Genomic DNA, 17,966 nt, shown 5'->3' on the forward strand with positions numbered 1-17,966 from the left:
TGTGTGTGTGTGTGTGTGTGTGTGTGTGTGTGTGTGTGTGTGTGTGTGTGTGTGTGTGTGTGTGTGTGTGTGTGTGTGTGTGTGTGTGTGTGTGTGTGTGTCTTCAATGCCCTGGTGTGATTGGCTTGCCCGGGAGATGTGTCTTCAATACCCTGGTGTGATTGGCTGACCAAGAAGTGCTTTTCAGTCAATTTCAATCAGTCAATGATTGGCTACCCAATATACTGTCAATCACAGTCTAGGCATTTGTCATTTGTCACTTGTCACTACTTTGAGCCCTCATATTAATCCTCATAAGAATTTGCTCCCTTAGACAAAATTCCCTTTTACTATTAAAGTGTAGTTTCACATGTTCCAATAGGAACAAGTGAAGGTTTATTCGATGCGGGAAAGAAAACAGACACAACGTTTTGGCTGCAGAGCATCTTGTGGACACAAAGAAGGCTCCACAGCTGAAACGTTGTGTCTGTTTTCTTTCTAGCATGGACTAAACCTTTACTTGTTCCTTTGCAGCCTACGCATGCTGACGCAGCCACGTACTTACAGGGGTACTCAGCCCAGGTCTTGGGGAGCCCTGGTCCAGAGTCTGATAGGTCACCTGTTTCTTAAATCTAGCAACCCCTGTGAGCTACTGATGAATCAAGCAAGCTGTCTGTTCATTTGAGAGAACTCGGGTCCTTGAGGCCTGAGGATTATGAAGTTTTTCATTTTAAATGACCTATAAATGACTTAATTTAACTGGGGCTCTTCAGGACCAGTACCCAGACACTCCTGCCAGAGGGTATCAGCTCTGAATACAGCTGGGAGGATTGTTGTAGACTCCGCAGCCCCGCCTGTAAAAAGATTAAAGTGCCCGCTGTCCTCCTTTTTAAATGTATTTTCCTCTCACTCCGAAGAAGCCCAGAGATCATCTCTGCATTAACATGAGCGTGCGAGTAGACGCTGAGTCCAGCACGGCTCCGGGTCGCTGTGAGACTCAGCTGGACAGTCAATGGGGGCCGGCCGGGAATGTCAAATATGAGCTGCTGTTCATTTAACTCGTCTATTCCCCAGGCGGACGGCAGAGGTCGCTGTTTCCTACACGAATCCCTTATCGCCGACAGGAACCAGGAAGCGACGCCGACTTGGTTCCTGTGCGTTGAGCCCGAGTGCAAATTTCTTCTGTAACTCCTGAGGAATTAACGCAGCAGAAGAGGGGGGGTGTCAATGGATTATTCGGAAAACGTGACCTCCCATCCCGAATTAGAGCGTCTAGAAATGTGGTCTGTCCAAATGTGTGCTGCAGAATATTTGTTTTTGCACGGCATTTAAAATAGCGCCTTGCTAGTCGACGTGATCGTATAAGGTCTGCAATGAGCACATTCGTTGCACTCAGCCCTCTTCTGAAGTAAGGGCTGGTGTTATTTAAAATATCAGAGAGTTATTCTGGGAATTGCGACGATACATCACAGGCGTTTGGCAAAAATATCGGTGCATTTGGGGTCTGGGGGCGCTGCGGGATAGCACCGGGGCAGTCTTCACTGGAGCCTCCGTGTGGCGGTTTGCGTTCACACTTGTACTGGACCCACCGGTAGGTTCCGGACTCATTCTGCTGGGTCCCAGAAGCAGGAATCGCAGTGCAGCGGTGGGGTTCTGTTCGGCAGCCGGGACCGAATCTGTTGTGATCTCCTGGGGCGGAAAAAAAACACGTGTTGTGCTGCCAGCAGGGGGCGATGGCGAGCGCGAAGAGAGTCCTGGTCTACCTGGCGGAAGGGAACCGCCTGCCCCAGTGCGCCCGGTTCGTTCAGGTGTGTAACCCCGGGCGCCTCGGGTCATTCCTGCAAAACTGCTGCGGTGCACATCTCGGCATAGACGATTAGAAGGCTGGGCTCAACTGCAGTAATTAAACGTGAGGATTCAGGAAGATGTGTAAAAAGATGGTTGGAGCCAATTAATTTAGGGTAAATTTTTAGGACAAAAATATGGTACCGCTTGCAAATGCTCCCTATTTCTCCAATCCCCCCCCCCCCCCTTCTGTAATGTTCCCTTTCTCTCCTCCTCGTGTCTCCCAGAGCATCACGGGCGCGCTCTCGGGTTGCCATGCCGACCAGGTGGAGGTGAGCTGCTCTCTGGAGGGCCAGCACTTCGTGCTGTCGGCGGGGGAGAGAGAGGGGGCCAGCCGGGTCCTTCTCCGGGTCAGTGGCTCTCCCGCCTTTGGGTCGGGGACAGAGAAGGAAATCAGGCTAACAGACCGTCCTTTTCCCTCTTAATGACACTCGGAGAGCGAAGCCCAGTTCTAGGGCTGGGATGCCGAATGAGGAAAGGAGTCGCCCGGTTAGTAAGCAGTGTTTGGGTCAAACTGTAGATTTCCAGATCTGGGTCGTCTTCTGGCAGAAAGAGCAGCTGTCAGGTCCTTGATCGATGAGCATTGTGCTGTATAAAAGTGTGAGTGAAACAGATTCACCAGCCCAGTGTGGACAAGGAGCTCTTCCCAGCTGTGCTCTGTGTCATTATCTTGGCCCAATCCAACGCTATCCATCCTTAAGGATAGCAGTTTGACGTGGATGGCTTGATTGGGAAAGCTGGACAGCAAATACAAAAGAAAATCAAGGAATAAAGCTCATCGATTGATCATTGTGAGCACACTTCTGTATTTTCCAAAAGACGACAGCTACACTGGGCGGCACGTAGAAAGGGTGGGAGGTCTCACGCACACACTTGTGCAGAAGAAAGGAATCAGGGGTCTGATTCAACGGGTTTTTAAGAAAAGGCAAAGACATCTGTTTACCTTGTTGTTCGGAACCCCAGATCTGAATATCCAAATATGAACATAAGTTTACAAATGAGATCTGGCCCATCTAGTAGTTAGCAGTTAATTGATCCCAGGATCTCATCCAGATGTTTCCTGGGGTAAGCCAGGATATCAGCTTCTTCAACATGGCTGGCCTGCTTGTTCCACACTCCCCCCACCCTTTGCGTAAAGTGGTGCCTCCTGCTCTTGGTTTTAAATGTACTTCCACTTAAAACTGAGACCAGGTGGCACTTCTTTACACAAAGGGTTGTGGGAGCATGCAACAGATGCCCTCTTTCTCTCCAGAGAGCTCCGTTCTGCCCCTTCAAGCGCCTCTCCGCCGCCGAGGCCGCATCCCTCCCGTCGGATGTCCAGGCCCGGGGGGTGGACGTGGGCGTGGCCGTCCTGCTGCAGACTGCCGATCGGAAGACCCTGCTGACCCGGCGGGCAGCCCCTCTTACCATCTTCCCCAACATCTGGGTGCCCCCAGGTAGGGAACAGCATGGCACAGCTGGCACAGACTGACTGCCCCCTACTGTTTCAGCATCTGCCCCCTGCTGGCTGCGAGCAGGAATGGCATATATGTAAGAGCTTTTCATCTGCAGTGGGAGTATCCCCTTCTGGGCAGGGAGGTTGTGAGTTTGTATCTTGCGTGGAGACTGTGCGATCCTTCCAGCTCGTGCTTGTATATTGTTCTCTACACCTAATATCAAAAACAAAATCCACACACTGTAACAATCAGAAGAAAACCCAGGAGGAGGGGTGCCCCTGTGCCCAGCTGGACTGAGCGCTGTTCTCTCTGTCTTTCAGGCGGCCATGTGGAGCTGGGTGAGAAGGTAAAGGCTTTTGTGTGTGATCATAGCCGTCCTGTTGGCAGCATCGATACAGCCCAGCCGCCCCCCTTTCGCTTGATAAGATGAATGCAGATTTTCTCTCTCCTGCTCCGCAATTTTTTTAATCGGGGGCGGCTGGGTGGGGCAGTGGCCGGCATTGCTGTCTCACAGCGCTGAAGCCAGGAATTCAGTTCTGGGCCTGGGGTGCTGTCTGTGTGGAGTTTGCATGTTCTTCACTGGTCCCAGGGGGTTTCCTCCAGTTCCTCCCACAGTCCAAAGAGATGCTCGTAGGTGAAATGGTTTTTGATCACATTGGCCCTGCTGTGATCGTGTCCGTGTCCGTGTCTGTCTCTGTCTGCCCTGCGTCGGACTGGCGTCCCGTTGCTTGCTGGGATAGACTCCGGCTCCACTTTGATCCTGACTTGAAAGAAGTGGTTAGAAGATTGATGATTTGCGGTTTATGATCTATTTTTATGTTTCAGGGTTAGAAAGAATCAACATTGTTGACAGCATTTCAAACCACAATAAAACATCAAATGTTCCTAGTAACTTGTAAAACCTCCTAGCCTCTTACATCAAAAAAATAGATTTAATGTCCAGGTATGCGCCGAGCCATATTGCTGTCATGTTCTGTGATTCAGAATGAGGCAATAAAACCTCCGCTGAGGCGAAGCAGCCCTGTTACACTGTAAACAAGCAGGCTTGTGAAAACATCTCCATTAATCCAAGAGGAATATTGCTCTTGACTTTGAGACGGTTTTGCTGATAAATGGAAATTCTTTGTTAACTCTGCCTGCAGGTCATGCTGGAACATTTCTGCGGTGAAATATGTGCTGCGCAGCCTGTACTTACTTGCTCGGACATCACAGTACGCTAGTCATTAGAGTGACTAGTGAGCAGGAAGGGCTGCTTCACGTCACAGTTCTTGTGAACCAGGGCTTTGCAAGGACATGGCGACTTACAGTACTTTCACAACGTTCACGACTTTGTGCTCAGTTCGGAATTTGTCCAATTTTTCTCTGCCGTCAATGACGTTTGTGACCCGAGCTTTAAGAACCGGTCTCGGAAGACAGACAGAAAACCTGAAGAGAAAGCAGCTGACGGCAGGGGCTGTGTGCACCTCTTGCAGCTGCTGGACGCGGGGCTGAGGGAGCTGGGAGAGGAGACGGGACTGTGGCTGGGCCCGGACGAGTTTTCCTGCAGGCTGCTGGGACTGTGGGAGGTAGGTGGGCGCACCGGGAGGGAGAGGAAGGAAGCAGAGGGTGGCGTCGGCAACTGATGAAGATGAGGAGTTCTGCATCTCTCGTGAGCTGAAAGGGGCTCGACCTCCATGCAGATCCTGCAGCTTTGTCACTGCAATCGGTGCTCTGAATGAATGTAATGGATTTCTCTAAGGCCAATTAGCGAAAGCTTTTAAGTGATTCCAGGACAGAACCAATGAACCAGTGAGGCACAGCAGTTTCATTGTCGGCTCTCGCTCTGTGCAGTAAGCAGTGTGGTTTAATTAAAGCTTGTCTTGGAACATGCCCTAGCAAATTAGACATACAGTACAGGTGTAGAATAAATGCTCTTGAATAATATATGTAGAATGTGCAGAGAATAATCAAACAGCTGGATGACGGGGTAGCGTGAGAAATTAGAGTGGTGGTAATCCTGGCTTCAGTGTAATAACATGAAGGAGGTGCCAAGCAGTGCAGGGTACCAGGCCTGACAGGGTACTGGGGCCCACAGGGTACCAGGCCTGACAAGGTGCTGGGGCCCACAGGGTACCAGAGCCCACAGGGTACAGGGGCCCACAGAGTACCAGAGCCCACAGGGTGCTGGGGCCCACAGAGTACCAGAGTCCACAGGGTACAGGGGCCCACAGAGTACCAGAGCCCACAGGGTACAGGGGCCCACAGGGTACCAGGCCTGACAGGGTGCTGGGGCCCACAGAGTACCAGAGCCCACAGGGTGCCGGGGCCCACAGGGTACAGGGGCCCACAGAGTACCAGAGCCCACAGGGTGCTGGGGCCCACAGAGTACCAGAGCCCACAGGGTGCTGGGGCCCACAGTGATCAGGGGTCACTGGTGCGGTGAGATAAGATGGGCACTGAAGAGGAGCAGAGAGGCAGTGGGGCCGAGGCGGGAGTGTTCAGGTGCTGATGTCTGCAGGAGGCTGTGTGCTTGAGGACTAGGACCAGATAGAGAGGCAGGAGCCAGGGGGGACAGTCGCCGAGCAGCAAGCGGGAGTCGGGAGAGACGAGGGACTAGAGGTAGGAGGGAGCATTGAGGGGTGGAGAGAGCAGGAATCACGACTGGGATCCGCTCCGAGGTGATCAGAAAACAGGCGTGTAGGTGATAACTCAGCAGTGCTGATTCTCTGTGTTATCTTGTGCTGTTTGTCTCAAACCCCCCCCCCTCCCCCAAATCACTCCAGTCCGTGTACCCACCCATGCTGACCAGGGGGTTGCCACAGCGACACCACATCGTCACCTACCTGCTCCTGCGCAGCTGTCGCACGCACCTGCAGCTCCAGGTGAGTCTCGGCCAGGTGTTTCCTCCTGGCCCATCACAGCTCGATGGGTGCGGGCTCGCTCTGTCCCCGAACCCTGAACCGCTCTGTCTGTCTCCCTCAGGCGAGACTGAGGCCTGAACCCCAGGAGGTCAGCGGCTGTGTGTGGCTGGACGCTGTGCTGGCCAGGGCCATCGTGGCCTCTGTGGACGGGGCAGATGGCCTGGGGCAGCTGCCGGCCCACCTGCCCCCGACAGTCAGGTATGAAGCCCCTGCTGGAGTGTGCGTCTGCAAAGCTTGTGTGTTTGTGTCTGCGTGTGCTTCATGGGTTCTCCCAGGGAGGCAGAACCAGGCCTGTTTCCTTGTCTGCCATGATGACTCCAGTGCAGTAAATAATAACAATAATTCCTCACACTTCTACAGCACTTTTCTGGACACTCCCCTCAAAGCGCTTTACAGGTCATGGGGATCCCCTCCAGCACCACCAGTGTGCAGCCCCACCTGGATGATGCTCCAGTCCGCCCCCCCCACACCAGCTCTCAGTGGGGAGGAGAGCAGAGTGATGAATCCAGTTCAGAGATGGAGGTTATTAGGAGGCCATGACTGGTAAAGACCAGGGGGAAATTGGGCCAAGACACCGGGGTAACACCCCTACTCTTTTCAAGAAACACCCTGAGATTTGTAATGACCACAGAGAGTCAGGACCTCAGTTTTACATCTCATCGGAAGGACAGCACCTTTTCTACAGTATATGCAGTATATACAGTGTGTCCCCGTCACTATACTGGGGCATTAGTACCCACACAGACGGCAGGGTGAGTGCCTCACTAACACCTGCTCCAGTGGGCTGCCAGCTGGGAGCTGCAGGGTGATGTAGCTGCTGGCTATATATAGTGAGGGGCAGTGCAGGGCTGTTGAACCATAGACAGACAGCAGCCAAAGGCGAGGCAGGACTTGGAGAGAAGTGCACTGAAGCACCACTGACAAAAGGGAGTGTTTTGTATTCCGAAACCCAGACATCCTACCTGACACCCCACGTGTGACCGCATCCCGGATTTCCAGTGCCCTCGGAGCCTCCTCCTACTCCTCCCAGTTCAGGACTAAAGAGATTCAGTTCTTGGGGATGAGGCGGGTCGCTCTTCTCCGTCCTGCTCCCAGTGGGAGAGGGTAAAGTTTCGGGGCGTCACTGTGGTTTCCGTGTGTGTGCTCTGTGTTCCAGGGTCTGGGAGGTGTCCAGCGTGGGGGAGCTCATCGGGTCCACTCTGTCCACAGCGGTGCTGCTGAGCCGGGCGCCCGCGCAGGGCGGGGACCTGGAGCGGGTCAGCACCGGCACTAAGTTCGCTCTGGAGCTGTGGCTCGACACCCTGGGGGGAGACGAGCCCCCAGCCAGCTGACCAGGGCTCCCCAACATCCGAGGGGCTCGGTGGTGCTGAAAAACCAGTTTGGAGCACCTGTGGGTCACGTGAGCAGTCTCTCTCGTGACGGGACAGGCCTGTGAGATTCCGGCGGCACACCCTGACCTCGGCGTTCAGGGCAAGCTCATGTGAATTCTTACCCACCAACATTTATGGTTCCTGGGAAAAAAAAGAACTTTTTTTTTTCTGTGAGAAACCATCTGGAATTTTCTTTTTTTGTTTCATGAAACCTCAGAGGAAGATGGCTGCAAGTTTGTATTTAGATGTTCAAGAGACTGTTGTGTGTGCATTTAAAAAACGATCCGACTGGGGGGAATTAAGAAACCATTAAAAATGAAATGAAACTGGTAACGAAAGGATGGCTCCTGCTATTGATCTGGTTGTAGGCTATCTGAGCGTGTATTCCGTAGCCACATAAACCTGCCCTCAACGTTATCAAATGTTACATCGTTTCATCTCTTTCTGGTTAAAATTTCTGCCGGCTCCACTTGGGCTTTGTTGTTTGATCAGGCTGCAGTACTCTGTGAGATCCAATAGGGGGCACTGCAGCCCAGTGTACGACACCACTGCACTGTACCATAGCTCTGTAAATGTTATCGCTCATGCCTTCGAGGGATTGAGGGTGATAAGATTTAAGATCGCTTTATTGGCCATATACAATTTCTTGTATTTGGAATTTGTCTTCACAGACCCCAGCTTGCTCTCCATGAGACACACAGAGGAGGAGAGAGAAGCTGGGGGTCAGAGCGCAGGGTCAGACATTTATACGGCACCCCTGGACCAGTTGGCCTTGCTCAGGGGCCCACCGGAGTAGGATTCCTCTGCCGGCTGCGGGCGACGAACCAGCAGCCTTCCAGCCCCAGGTGCAGATCCTGAGCCACAGAACCACCACACTGCCCATGAGTCAGCGCCTTTAAGTGGTGATTTAGTAGTGATTTTTATCCCAGAGGATCCTGGGGCTGTGGAGGCCATGGCTGGGTGACACTCAGCAGCCCCACTGCTCCCTACTGATCGGGTGGACAAACCTGCTTCCCCAGCTGAATTAGGGGGGAAACTTCAGGCCAGGACGCAGGTGTGGGCACCCTGTCTTTCATGCACAGAGCCATGGAATCTTTAACGGCCGAGTAATTAAGACCTTGATTTAAGATGTCATTTGTAGAAAGGTGGAGACAAGAGCGCCACCTACTGGTCCACCGGTAACACGGCTGGTTTTTCTGCTGGCCTTCATTCCTGCTGAGCTCTCCGTTACACAATCCATCCCTTAATTGTCTTAACCAGTTGTATTCCGTTTAACGTGTTGGTGATTGCTACTTAACTAGTGCATTTCTTAATTAACTAACAACCTCCAACCTTGGAATAGGGAAAAAAAAACTTGCAGAGGTTTGAGTCAATCAATATATCGGTTCAGTAACCAGCCGGTAATTGATCGGTTGGAATAACACAATGACTCCAGGATGCTCAGAGCCAGGACCTTGTGGGACCTCAAGCACTCATATCAAGCAGGAATAATCACATTGGAGTAGATGAGGTTTTTTTTTCTGATATGAAGTGTTTATTCTAGAGTTTTTACAATTTGCCGGGTCTCAGCAAGTGGGCTCCTGTTGCAGGCAATGTACTTTTCCCACAGCTCTTGCGTTCCACTCAGTGAGGGGTGTCTTTGTCAGTCACGGACCTGTGTGCTTTAGATTAGCGTGAGAATCAGATGATAATGCAAAACGCGGGGTGTGCCAGGCAGGCCCACAGAGCTGCTTGCAGGTGTGCATGGGGATTTTTAGGGCCCCACGTGATTCTGCCCTTAGCTCCCTATTGCCCAGGTGTGCGCTACGCGCGCTATATGGGCGTATGGCCACTTGATCAAACAATGGCAGTCTGTTAATGCGATGGGTTGCAGGCCAAACACTGATCTGTTTTGCAGCTCAGCTTTGCACAGCAATTTTCCTACAGATAAGGGCCTATTGGGTGAACAACACAGCGGTGTGTTTCTCGTTTTGTTTATCAGGGTAACAAAAGCACACAATGGCTACAGGCAATCGGTCCCTTTTGCTCATGAGGCTGATGGTATTTTTATTTGAGTTCGCTTCAGAAACGCACCTGGGAGGGGCAGCTTGTTTCAGACACCCACCGCCCTTTGTGTAGTGGTGTTCAGGTGTTCAAGCCCATCCTTTTCTCCTGACTGTGCAAACCTGGGGTGGAATGGAACACCGTGGTGTTTTTAATGACCAAGTCAGCGGGCCATTGGTTGAACACCACCTTTGATGGACACCTCTTAAACCACAGTGTCCTCTGTCATCGTACTGTGGCACTGGTTGGCTCCGTCCACCACCATCGTAGTTGTCCCCTGGTTTTACTGGTCCACATTTACTTAGTCTTATTCAGGTATTCAAACTTTAATTTTGTGATGCCTTTTTAAATGTTCTTTGTGTCAGACTTCTTGCTAGATGACAGTTCTCTGACAAGCTAAGTAGGGGAATGGCTTTCCGAAAGAAGTTGTCCCTGGAAGGTTTTCAGGATGGAGCCCAATACATCAATTCTACAGGAAAGGTGGATGTTTTCATTGGTCTTGATAAAATAATGCACAGCCTAAGCAACGTGCACAGTAGGTCCGGTAGCCAAGCCACAGTTGGACACATTGTCCTTTTTGACTTGCTTTAATGTGACGAAGCTGATACCGCTTCATTGAGTTCTGAAACAGTTTGTGATCACATTAGTTTAATAATATTGTTACTAATATTTCTCCAGTCTTGGTTCTGCTTTACCTGGATGGTCTTAGTGCAGCACAAGCTCTGCCAAGCTTCACTGTGAGAAAAGTAGCAGCTGATGAATGAGCAATTTAATTGGCCCAAACATTGTTCAAAGGCTTTTTTATAGAGTCATTTAGAGATGATCTCTTTCCGCCTCGGACTGCCTGTTTCTACAACAAAGCGGAGAGTAGACTCTGAAGACAGTTTGCCTGTGACACTGCAGTTATGATACAGCAGTATCGGGGGGGGGGCACAACTTTACACAAAGAGTGGTGGGGGCCCAGACCAAGTCGCTCAGCCATGTTGAAGTCAACACCAGCTGCTACAACTAGTAACCAAAACAGCTAACTGGGTTGTGTGGCCTCCACTGGTATTATTTTCTTTCTTACACGTTTGGTAGCTGTCTGGCTTCTCTAGAATGAAATGCTGGAAATGGGAGGTAAGTCTTACAACCAGCGTGCCTCTTTCTTTCTCAGCTTGCTGGGCAGGTCTGGGTTTGGGATCCATTAGCCCCCAGGCAGAATCTTGGAAAGCTACTTCAGCCCCCCTCCTTGTTTTCTGGGGTGATTTTGACTGAGTCCGTGCCCGGTCCCTAGGAAGGGAGGTGTGCTCCTGGCCAGGTGTGCGGTGCCGTGTTTTATATCACCAGCCCCCCCTAGTGATCAGGGGCACCTGCTGCACCCGTCTGTGTTGACAGAGGTGACCTGATACCGCAGGCACTGATCGCCCCCACTTCGCCATCGATAAACAGTGTTACATTACAGCACGAAGCACAAAGCAGCCAGGTCCCCTGGGTTTTGAAACTGCATTAATAATAATAATATTTCTTTATTAGCCCTATACAATTTCTTGCATTAGGAATTCATCTTTTCGCATACCCCAGCTTTTCTCCATGGAGACACAGACAGGGAGAGAAGCTTGGGGTCAGAGCACAGGGTCAGCCATTGTACAGCACCCCTGGAGCAGCTCAGTTAGGGTTAAGGGCCTTGCTCAGGGGCCCAAGGGAGTAGGATTTCTCTGCCAGCCGCAGGATCTGAGCCCACAGCCTTCCAGTCACAGGCGCAGATCCTTAGCCATAGAGCCGCCACCACCAGGCCTTTGTTAATAGGCTTTATGGATTAGGGGATAACCACACACAAAGATCAGATGCTGATATCTGATATTGATCTGATATCTGACAAATATGCTCGTATTGTACTCAAGCCTATTTCCCGGCAACCAAGCCATTATCTGATTTTTGATCTGGTCAGCTGGGTTACTAATTTCCTGACAGGCAGAACTCGAACAGTAAGAGTCAGTAATGCTTTGACTGTAGGCTGTATTATATCACTGGTTCCCTGTATTGTCTCCCTTACTCTTTGTTCAATGTACAAATGGCTCCCACTCAGTGCTGCCTCAGCAGTGAATCAGTGGAGATGGGTGGTAAATCAAAGTATTTAAGGACTGTTCTGGACTGCAAGTTACATTTTGAGGCACCTGTCGATTCTATTTTCAAAAAGTGAAATAGTGTCTATTTTTCTTCAGGAATCTCATGCATTTTAGGGTTTATAACTTGTCATCGTTCATGTTTTATTAGACTTTTATCGAAAGCAGTTTTGCCCTGCTCCGCTGGTGTGGGAATCTGTCCCTGGTCCACTAACTACTGCACCACCATGCTGCTGAATGAGACACATGGGCTGAGTGGATACTGTACGTGCCTGGGACTTTTCTCAAGCTCTTAAATTCTCTTCTGGTTTTCTGAACCAGACTCACACATTTCTTTCACACCTGTGTGGTTAATCCCTTTATTGAACGTATGACGTCACTCTAATCTTCCTTCGGCTTTCCCAGCAAGGCAAGTTTAATCTCTCAGTAAATGAAACCCAGCATGCCTGGCCATTGTTTGGTTACTCCTTTTGTAAACAGAGGTTACGTGTTGAGTTCACCGTGTTGAGTTCACCTGACGTTATTCTTTATTTACACCTCTGGTTTATTGTTCTCCAAGGAGATCCAATCATATAGTTCAAAGTGTCAAGCTCAAACACCAGAACATATCTCAGGTGTGGTTTGAAGTGTCTTGTCTGTATCACTCTATCACCATTGCTATTTCTAGAAGCATGGTAGCAACGTTGAAATTAATTTCTTTTCCCTCCAGATCATTCCCTGGAACCTGTTTATCCTGCATTCTAGTATTCCCCTGTCCTGCTGATAGCTGGGAGCCTTTCATCAGGGGGAGATTTGGCCAGGACACCGGGGTAACACCCACACTCTTTTTGAGAAACACTCTTGAGATTTTTAATGACCATCGAGAGTTAGGTTAGAGTCTGGGTTTTTAGTCTCATCTGAAGGGCAGCACCTTTTTTGTAGAGTGTAGTGTCCCCGTCTTTATACAGGGGCGTTGGGACCCACACAGACTGCAAGGTGAGCACCTCCTAGAGTCTCCCATCCAGGTACTGGCCAGCCTCACACCTGCTGAGCTTCAGTGGGCAGCCAGATGTGAGTCACAGGGCGATGTAGCTGGTGGCATATGAGAAAGATTGTACCCAAAAGGCGATGATTTCATGCTCCCACAACTCTCGGTGTTAAGACATGGTTCCAGCTTTTCCTCTGGTATGGTCCTAAATTTAAATTCTCCTGTGCCCCCAAGATCGTTGGGTTGCTGTTGGTCATGAAGATGCGCTTGGGTTGAATTGCTCAGTGCCTTAGAGAGTCTTGAGCACCTCAATGTTCTGCCTCAGGGTTTCCAGGGTGTTGATGCAGTTTATTTAAGTGCTTTGAGAAGCCACCTTTAAAGGGGGCTGTATAAAATGAAGTTGTTATTATTATTATTTAATATTAATTATTCAGCCTTTGTATTGAATCACTTCTGGGTGACAAGCCTTCATTTCCAAATTCTTCTTCCACTCCCACTGGACTCACACGGCATAAAAGAAAAATGCCCAGTTTTATTTTTTTATGACCAGTATGTTTTGGCTTGTGCTGCAGTTCTGCACTGCGCATCAGTTTAAGGACAGCTGACGCACCACGTTGTCTTCAATCCTGCCATCTGCGGTAACTCTGCCCACTGATACACTTTACGTTTTGTGTTCAAACATCTCCTCGCATTCTTCTCCACAGGGAAAATAAAGCGGATTATTTTGCGATGACTCATTGAGCTTATCAGAGTTCCCCCACCCTCCTTACACCACCACAGGTCCACACACAGCACACTGGTTCCCATGGGGCGATACTGGTGGCTGTGGGTTTGTTTTCTCTTAAATTCCATTTATTTCGGGTGTGGTGGAGAGGTATGGAACATTCTCCTAAATGGGAAGGCAGTTGCATTAAGCAATGGTGTTTGTGTGGTGGGGACAGTCGGAGGAATGTTGTTTTGCAATGCTTGGGCATTACGCAGCTAGCCCCTGTTCCCAGTAAGTATCTGTCACCCAGAAAAACATCACGAACAAACCAACCCTCCCCTCCCCGCCTCGCCTCGCCTTGTCAAGAGCCTCGTTAGGAATTCTACACCTCTTTGCTTCTTTGAGAAGAAATCCCACTAGCAGGCATTCGGCGATGTTGGGGGAAATCCATTCGGTGGTAGGCAGACATGCGAGCAAAGGGTTAAACATACTGAAAAGCTTTGGGACTGCATTGGGGGGGGGAAAGGCCATCACTCCCATCACTCTCGGCACACGGCCTATTTCTTTGCTGTGAGGCAGCAAATTGATTTCCTCCTGGGAGGCATTTTTTGGACCTGTTCATTTTGACCTGTTCAGGTGGGGCTGCACATTGGTGGTGGTGGTGGGGATCCCCATTACCTCTAAAGCGCTTTGAGTGGAGTGCCCAGAAAAGCGCTATATAAGTGTAAGCAATTATTATTATTATTATTTTCCTCTGTGACTGCACGCTTTCCAAAAAAACCACCAAGCTCTTCCGCTGCTCAGAATCCCCAGGAAGATCTGCAGTTTCCGGAAAGGCATCAGTTCGGAGCACAGTTTAGAGACTCGCCTTGCAGGCTCCGGTCTGAGCTGATTGCGCCCCCAAGAGGCGGACCGGAGGATGCAGGAGTTTGTAGTTGACTAGGGTGTCCAGCTGTCCCACCCCTGGAGTGATCGGTTTCTCTGGATGCCTGTGAGATTGCAGCGTCACTGGGGTGGGGTGGTTGCAGTAGTCAGCCCTCTGTTCCCTACACTCAGGTTTGGGGTGCCAAGGGGCTCCCCCATGTAGAAAACAGTGGGGGCTTCAGTCTGCAAGTGGCGGGGGTTGGCATGTGTGTAGTCTTGGATTAAGACAGCGGTGCTCCCAGGTCACAGACTGCATTTAAAACACGATGCGCATCAACATCCTCTTCCTATTGGGACAAAAAAAAATCCCTCTCAGAACAAGAAAATGCAAAATCATCCCAGCTGCTCAACGGAGCTCATTTCCCCATTGCTCCCCCCTTCTCCTCTTTTTGTGCTCCTGATTGACGTGTCTGCTGCTTTCCCCTCTCTCCCTCACACCCGAACAGGGCTGAAACCTTGTGTTTCTTTTTCCTGCCCTTTCCGGGCGGAAATAACCTTCTCCTGTTCAGTTGAACCAGTGCAGCGAAAGAGGCTTTTAATCTGCTCCGGCTCCTCGGCTCAGGCTTGTAATGAGCTTGGTGTCAACGGCAAACAGCAAGATCCTGCTTGTGTTCCTACCAGGTGGGGGGTCTGTTGTTGCTGGTGTTTGTTTCCTTACAATTATAATTAATTGAATATGATTGAAGAGCCGCTGCCTTTTCCCAAGCTGCTATTCTGTTAAGATTCCCGCTGAGTCCTGCTGGGCAGTCTGCAGTCACCTGGAACCCGAAGATTCCTTGTGATAGCCCCCTGAGCTGATCAGCTCAACCCCACTCAACACTAGTGTCAATGTTCCTGTGCCCTCCTGTGGCAGAACTGAAGGAGCATGCCATATGGAAATCGTCGCCTCGGCCATTCCTCAGAAGACAGACTCGTTGAGACCTGCTCAGTCGGAGGAATACAGTTGGGAAGGATGACTATTAAAAGAGCCAGGACTTCGCTTGGCGTCTCTCCTGGCTCCTTCTGCTACCGATGCTGCTACATGTCAGTGAGTCTGCCCTCTGTCCTCAGGTAACAGCAACAGAGCCCACAGAGGCCTGCGTTTTAAAAATGTAGCAAACAACGAAATGGTTTTGAATACTGGTGGTCCCCAGTGCTGGGTTTTGTCAACTTTACTGCTTGGCTAATGAAAACGCAGGGAACGTCTGTTAATCTGGTAAAGCACGCAGGTGATATGGCCATAGTGGGAGTGTTTACTGGGAATGATTGAGAAGAGGTGGAGAATTACTTTGGCCAGATGAGTAAACTAGAAGGGTGGTGACAGTCAAGCAGGCTTCACATTAGTGTTGACAAAACCTGGCGCCAGAAATACATTCGATTTTGAACCTGTCCCTTATTACTCAGCATGTAGAGGTTGTTGAGTGTTTCACACACAGTACCCAGGAACACTAATAGATAAACATGCAACCTGTGCAGAGAATACCAGCTTTTAAGAAGGCTCTTCAGCTTTTATTTTTGATCGGGAAGCTGAAAGAGTTTGAGCTTCCTGAGAGGGTTTAGCAGAAAGCTTAATTACTTTTGGTATCATGTTGTGGTATGCAGGGAACGTCTGTTAGTCTCTTCAAGCTTTCTTGTTTTCTGTTTGTGGTGTGGTAGCTGCAGTATTACGACTAAAAGCTAGATTTGTTAATACTGCTAATAAAATAATTGGCTGACCTCAGGAATGGCTTCAAGAGCTGTATTATACTGCACTTCAATAGAAAGATCAGCTTATTCGTAACCCCTCCCAAACTCTTATTTCCATTTCCAGCTGGTGCCTACGGGGGGGGTTTAGAAAGCCTGTGGCCAAGAAAAATGTCTACAAGAAATCCTTTGTTCCTTGTGCAGTTGGTATATTAAATGCAGCTTAGTGACCATTTCCTGTAAGAAGTAATTGGATTAGTGTAAAGACAGTGTAATATGGGCACAGTAAGATGTATGTATGAGTATTGTTGCATTTCTAAGACTGTTGTGTATTTTTAATGTGAATTTATTGTATGTTGTGCTGTTTGTTTTTTTGTTGTGTTGTAGGGTGATGCCAAACACAAATTTCCCCCCTTTTGGGTGGACAATAAAGTTATATGTTATCTCATCTACCCAAACTCCCATGGGCTCTGTGCCCCAGAACATGTGAAGTGTAAATGAATAAACAGCACAACATTGCATGGGCACAACATTTTAACATCACCTGTGCAAAACAGAAGCGGAATAGAAAATTGGTTTTCTGGTAAAATTTTATTGAGATGCAACTTTTTATAAAAAACAAATTATAAGTTGATTTTCTTTTTTTATACAAAATTTGACATCATCAACATGCCTTACCCCCCCCCCAATGCAGGGTTCAGGCAAAGAGGTCCTAACTGGAAGGTGTCAGGTTGGCACAGAGTGACATTGTGGGACAAATGGATCACAACTGACTTCAGCTGTCCCTCTCTCACAGGACTACAAGTACCATGATGCACCTGGCAGATGGCATGCACCAATCGGACGAAGAGATGAGACAGCGCAGGACAGAAGGATCTGCTGGCTTGACCCTGCTCAATGTCATGTTAAAAGTTAAGGGTAAAATGCGATGTGGGGTCATTTGGCTATGCCTTTTTTATTAAGAATCTGTTTGTCAGCTTCTAGCAATCCAGGATGCCTTTAAGGGAGATACATTTTTAACCTCAGTCTAAATGGTGAGATTTTAAAATTTAGTATTCGGTCAGTAGGTTATTTTATTTGTCAGGCAGCAGGGTGTCCATTACCTGCTACATGAGCAGATCACGGGTGTGATCTTCCCTGTCAGGCCCTGCAACAGTGCCTTAACCCGACTCTTCTTCCTTCCATCTCAAGCAGAACGTTTCCCCCTCAAAAGCTACTGTGATATCCTGGCTATCCTTTCCCTGTCCCCGACAATACGAGAAAAGCAGTTCCAAATGTTGCTGAAAGGTCAGGAGGAATTTCATGTTCATAATGTTTTTGCAATGTTGCTGAATGAGAGCATCGACATGTCACATCACAACATAAACCTGAGACAGGTTTATATCAAGGCTACAGCAGCGTAGTGTTTCCAATCTATCTGGGCTGCAACAACAATGAAAATGATGTTTCGCCAACATGCCCTGTGGTGTGGACGGCTTTGCATTCCCACAACATTACTGTACTGCGTTACAGCCATTCCACGATGTTGCCACGTGATTGTCTGGTAAGCCTGTTTGTGCACAAGTTAAACACTGTGCTGGCTGAATCGGAGTGGGCTGACAAAACCAGTCGCCTGAAAACAAGTCAAAATTGCACCATGCGGGAGAGTCCTGGTGAGGCACACATCAACGTCCTCTTTGAGTCAAGTGGATGTTAGCTTCATCGCCATTGGGAAGACAAATTGCGTACTCGAACAGTCACCGGCCAAAATATTAGGCACCAGCATGTTGGACCATCGCCTTCTCAGCTCAGATCTATCACAAGCTGGGGGACACAGCTCAGTGCTGCACCCCAATAACCCCAGTTCAGGGTAACCCAAACTGAAGGCAGTCGTACCAGATGAAAGTTGTAGCATGATAAATATTTCCAAACCATAACGAATTGCCTGGTGAGTCTACAACGTGAGGAGCATGTGACTCTGATCCTCGAGATTCCGATCTGGGCCGAGGACCTGAGGCTATAGTCCTCCATGGGGTCTAGTCCCTGTTAC

The 17,966-nt window shown here is 49.4% G+C and overlaps 1 protein-coding gene across 4 annotated transcripts; it reads left to right on the forward strand.

Annotated features, from left to right (window-relative positions):
* The first annotated feature begins 1,084 nt into the window (after window positions 1-1,084).
* nudt17 (nudix (nucleoside diphosphate linked moiety X)-type motif 17) lies at window positions 1,085-7,868 on the forward strand. 4 transcript variants are annotated; one of them, XM_088620670.1, is made up of 8 exons: window positions 1,085-1,787; window positions 2,052-2,096; window positions 3,077-3,260; window positions 3,581-3,606; window positions 4,733-4,825; window positions 6,023-6,121; window positions 6,222-6,358; window positions 7,317-7,868. In XM_088620670.1, exons 1-8 carry the CDS (start codon window positions 1,713-1,715, stop codon window positions 7,489-7,491), a joined length of 834 nt encoding a protein of 277 aa, XP_088476796.1. In that variant the 5' UTR covers window positions 1,085-1,712; the 3' UTR covers window positions 7,492-7,868. The 4 variants fall into 4 exon arrangements, with proteins under 4 accessions (XP_088476796.1, XP_088476797.1, XP_088476795.1 ...); XM_088620671.1 differs by lacking the exon at window positions 7,317-7,868 and adding an exon at window positions 7,114-7,310 and having other exon boundaries at window positions 2,052-2,174; XM_088620669.1 differs by having other exon boundaries at window positions 1,087-1,787; window positions 2,052-2,174.
* The last annotated feature ends 10,098 nt before the right edge of the window (window positions 7,869-17,966 follow it).

The sequence above is a fragment of the Lepisosteus platostomus genome, chromosome 26 (genome assembly GCF_059453375.1).
Source record: "Lepisosteus platostomus isolate fLepPlt1 chromosome 26, fLepPlt1.hap1, whole genome shotgun sequence".
Lineage (NCBI taxonomy): Eukaryota > Metazoa > Chordata > Actinopteri > Semionotiformes > Lepisosteidae > Lepisosteus > Lepisosteus platostomus.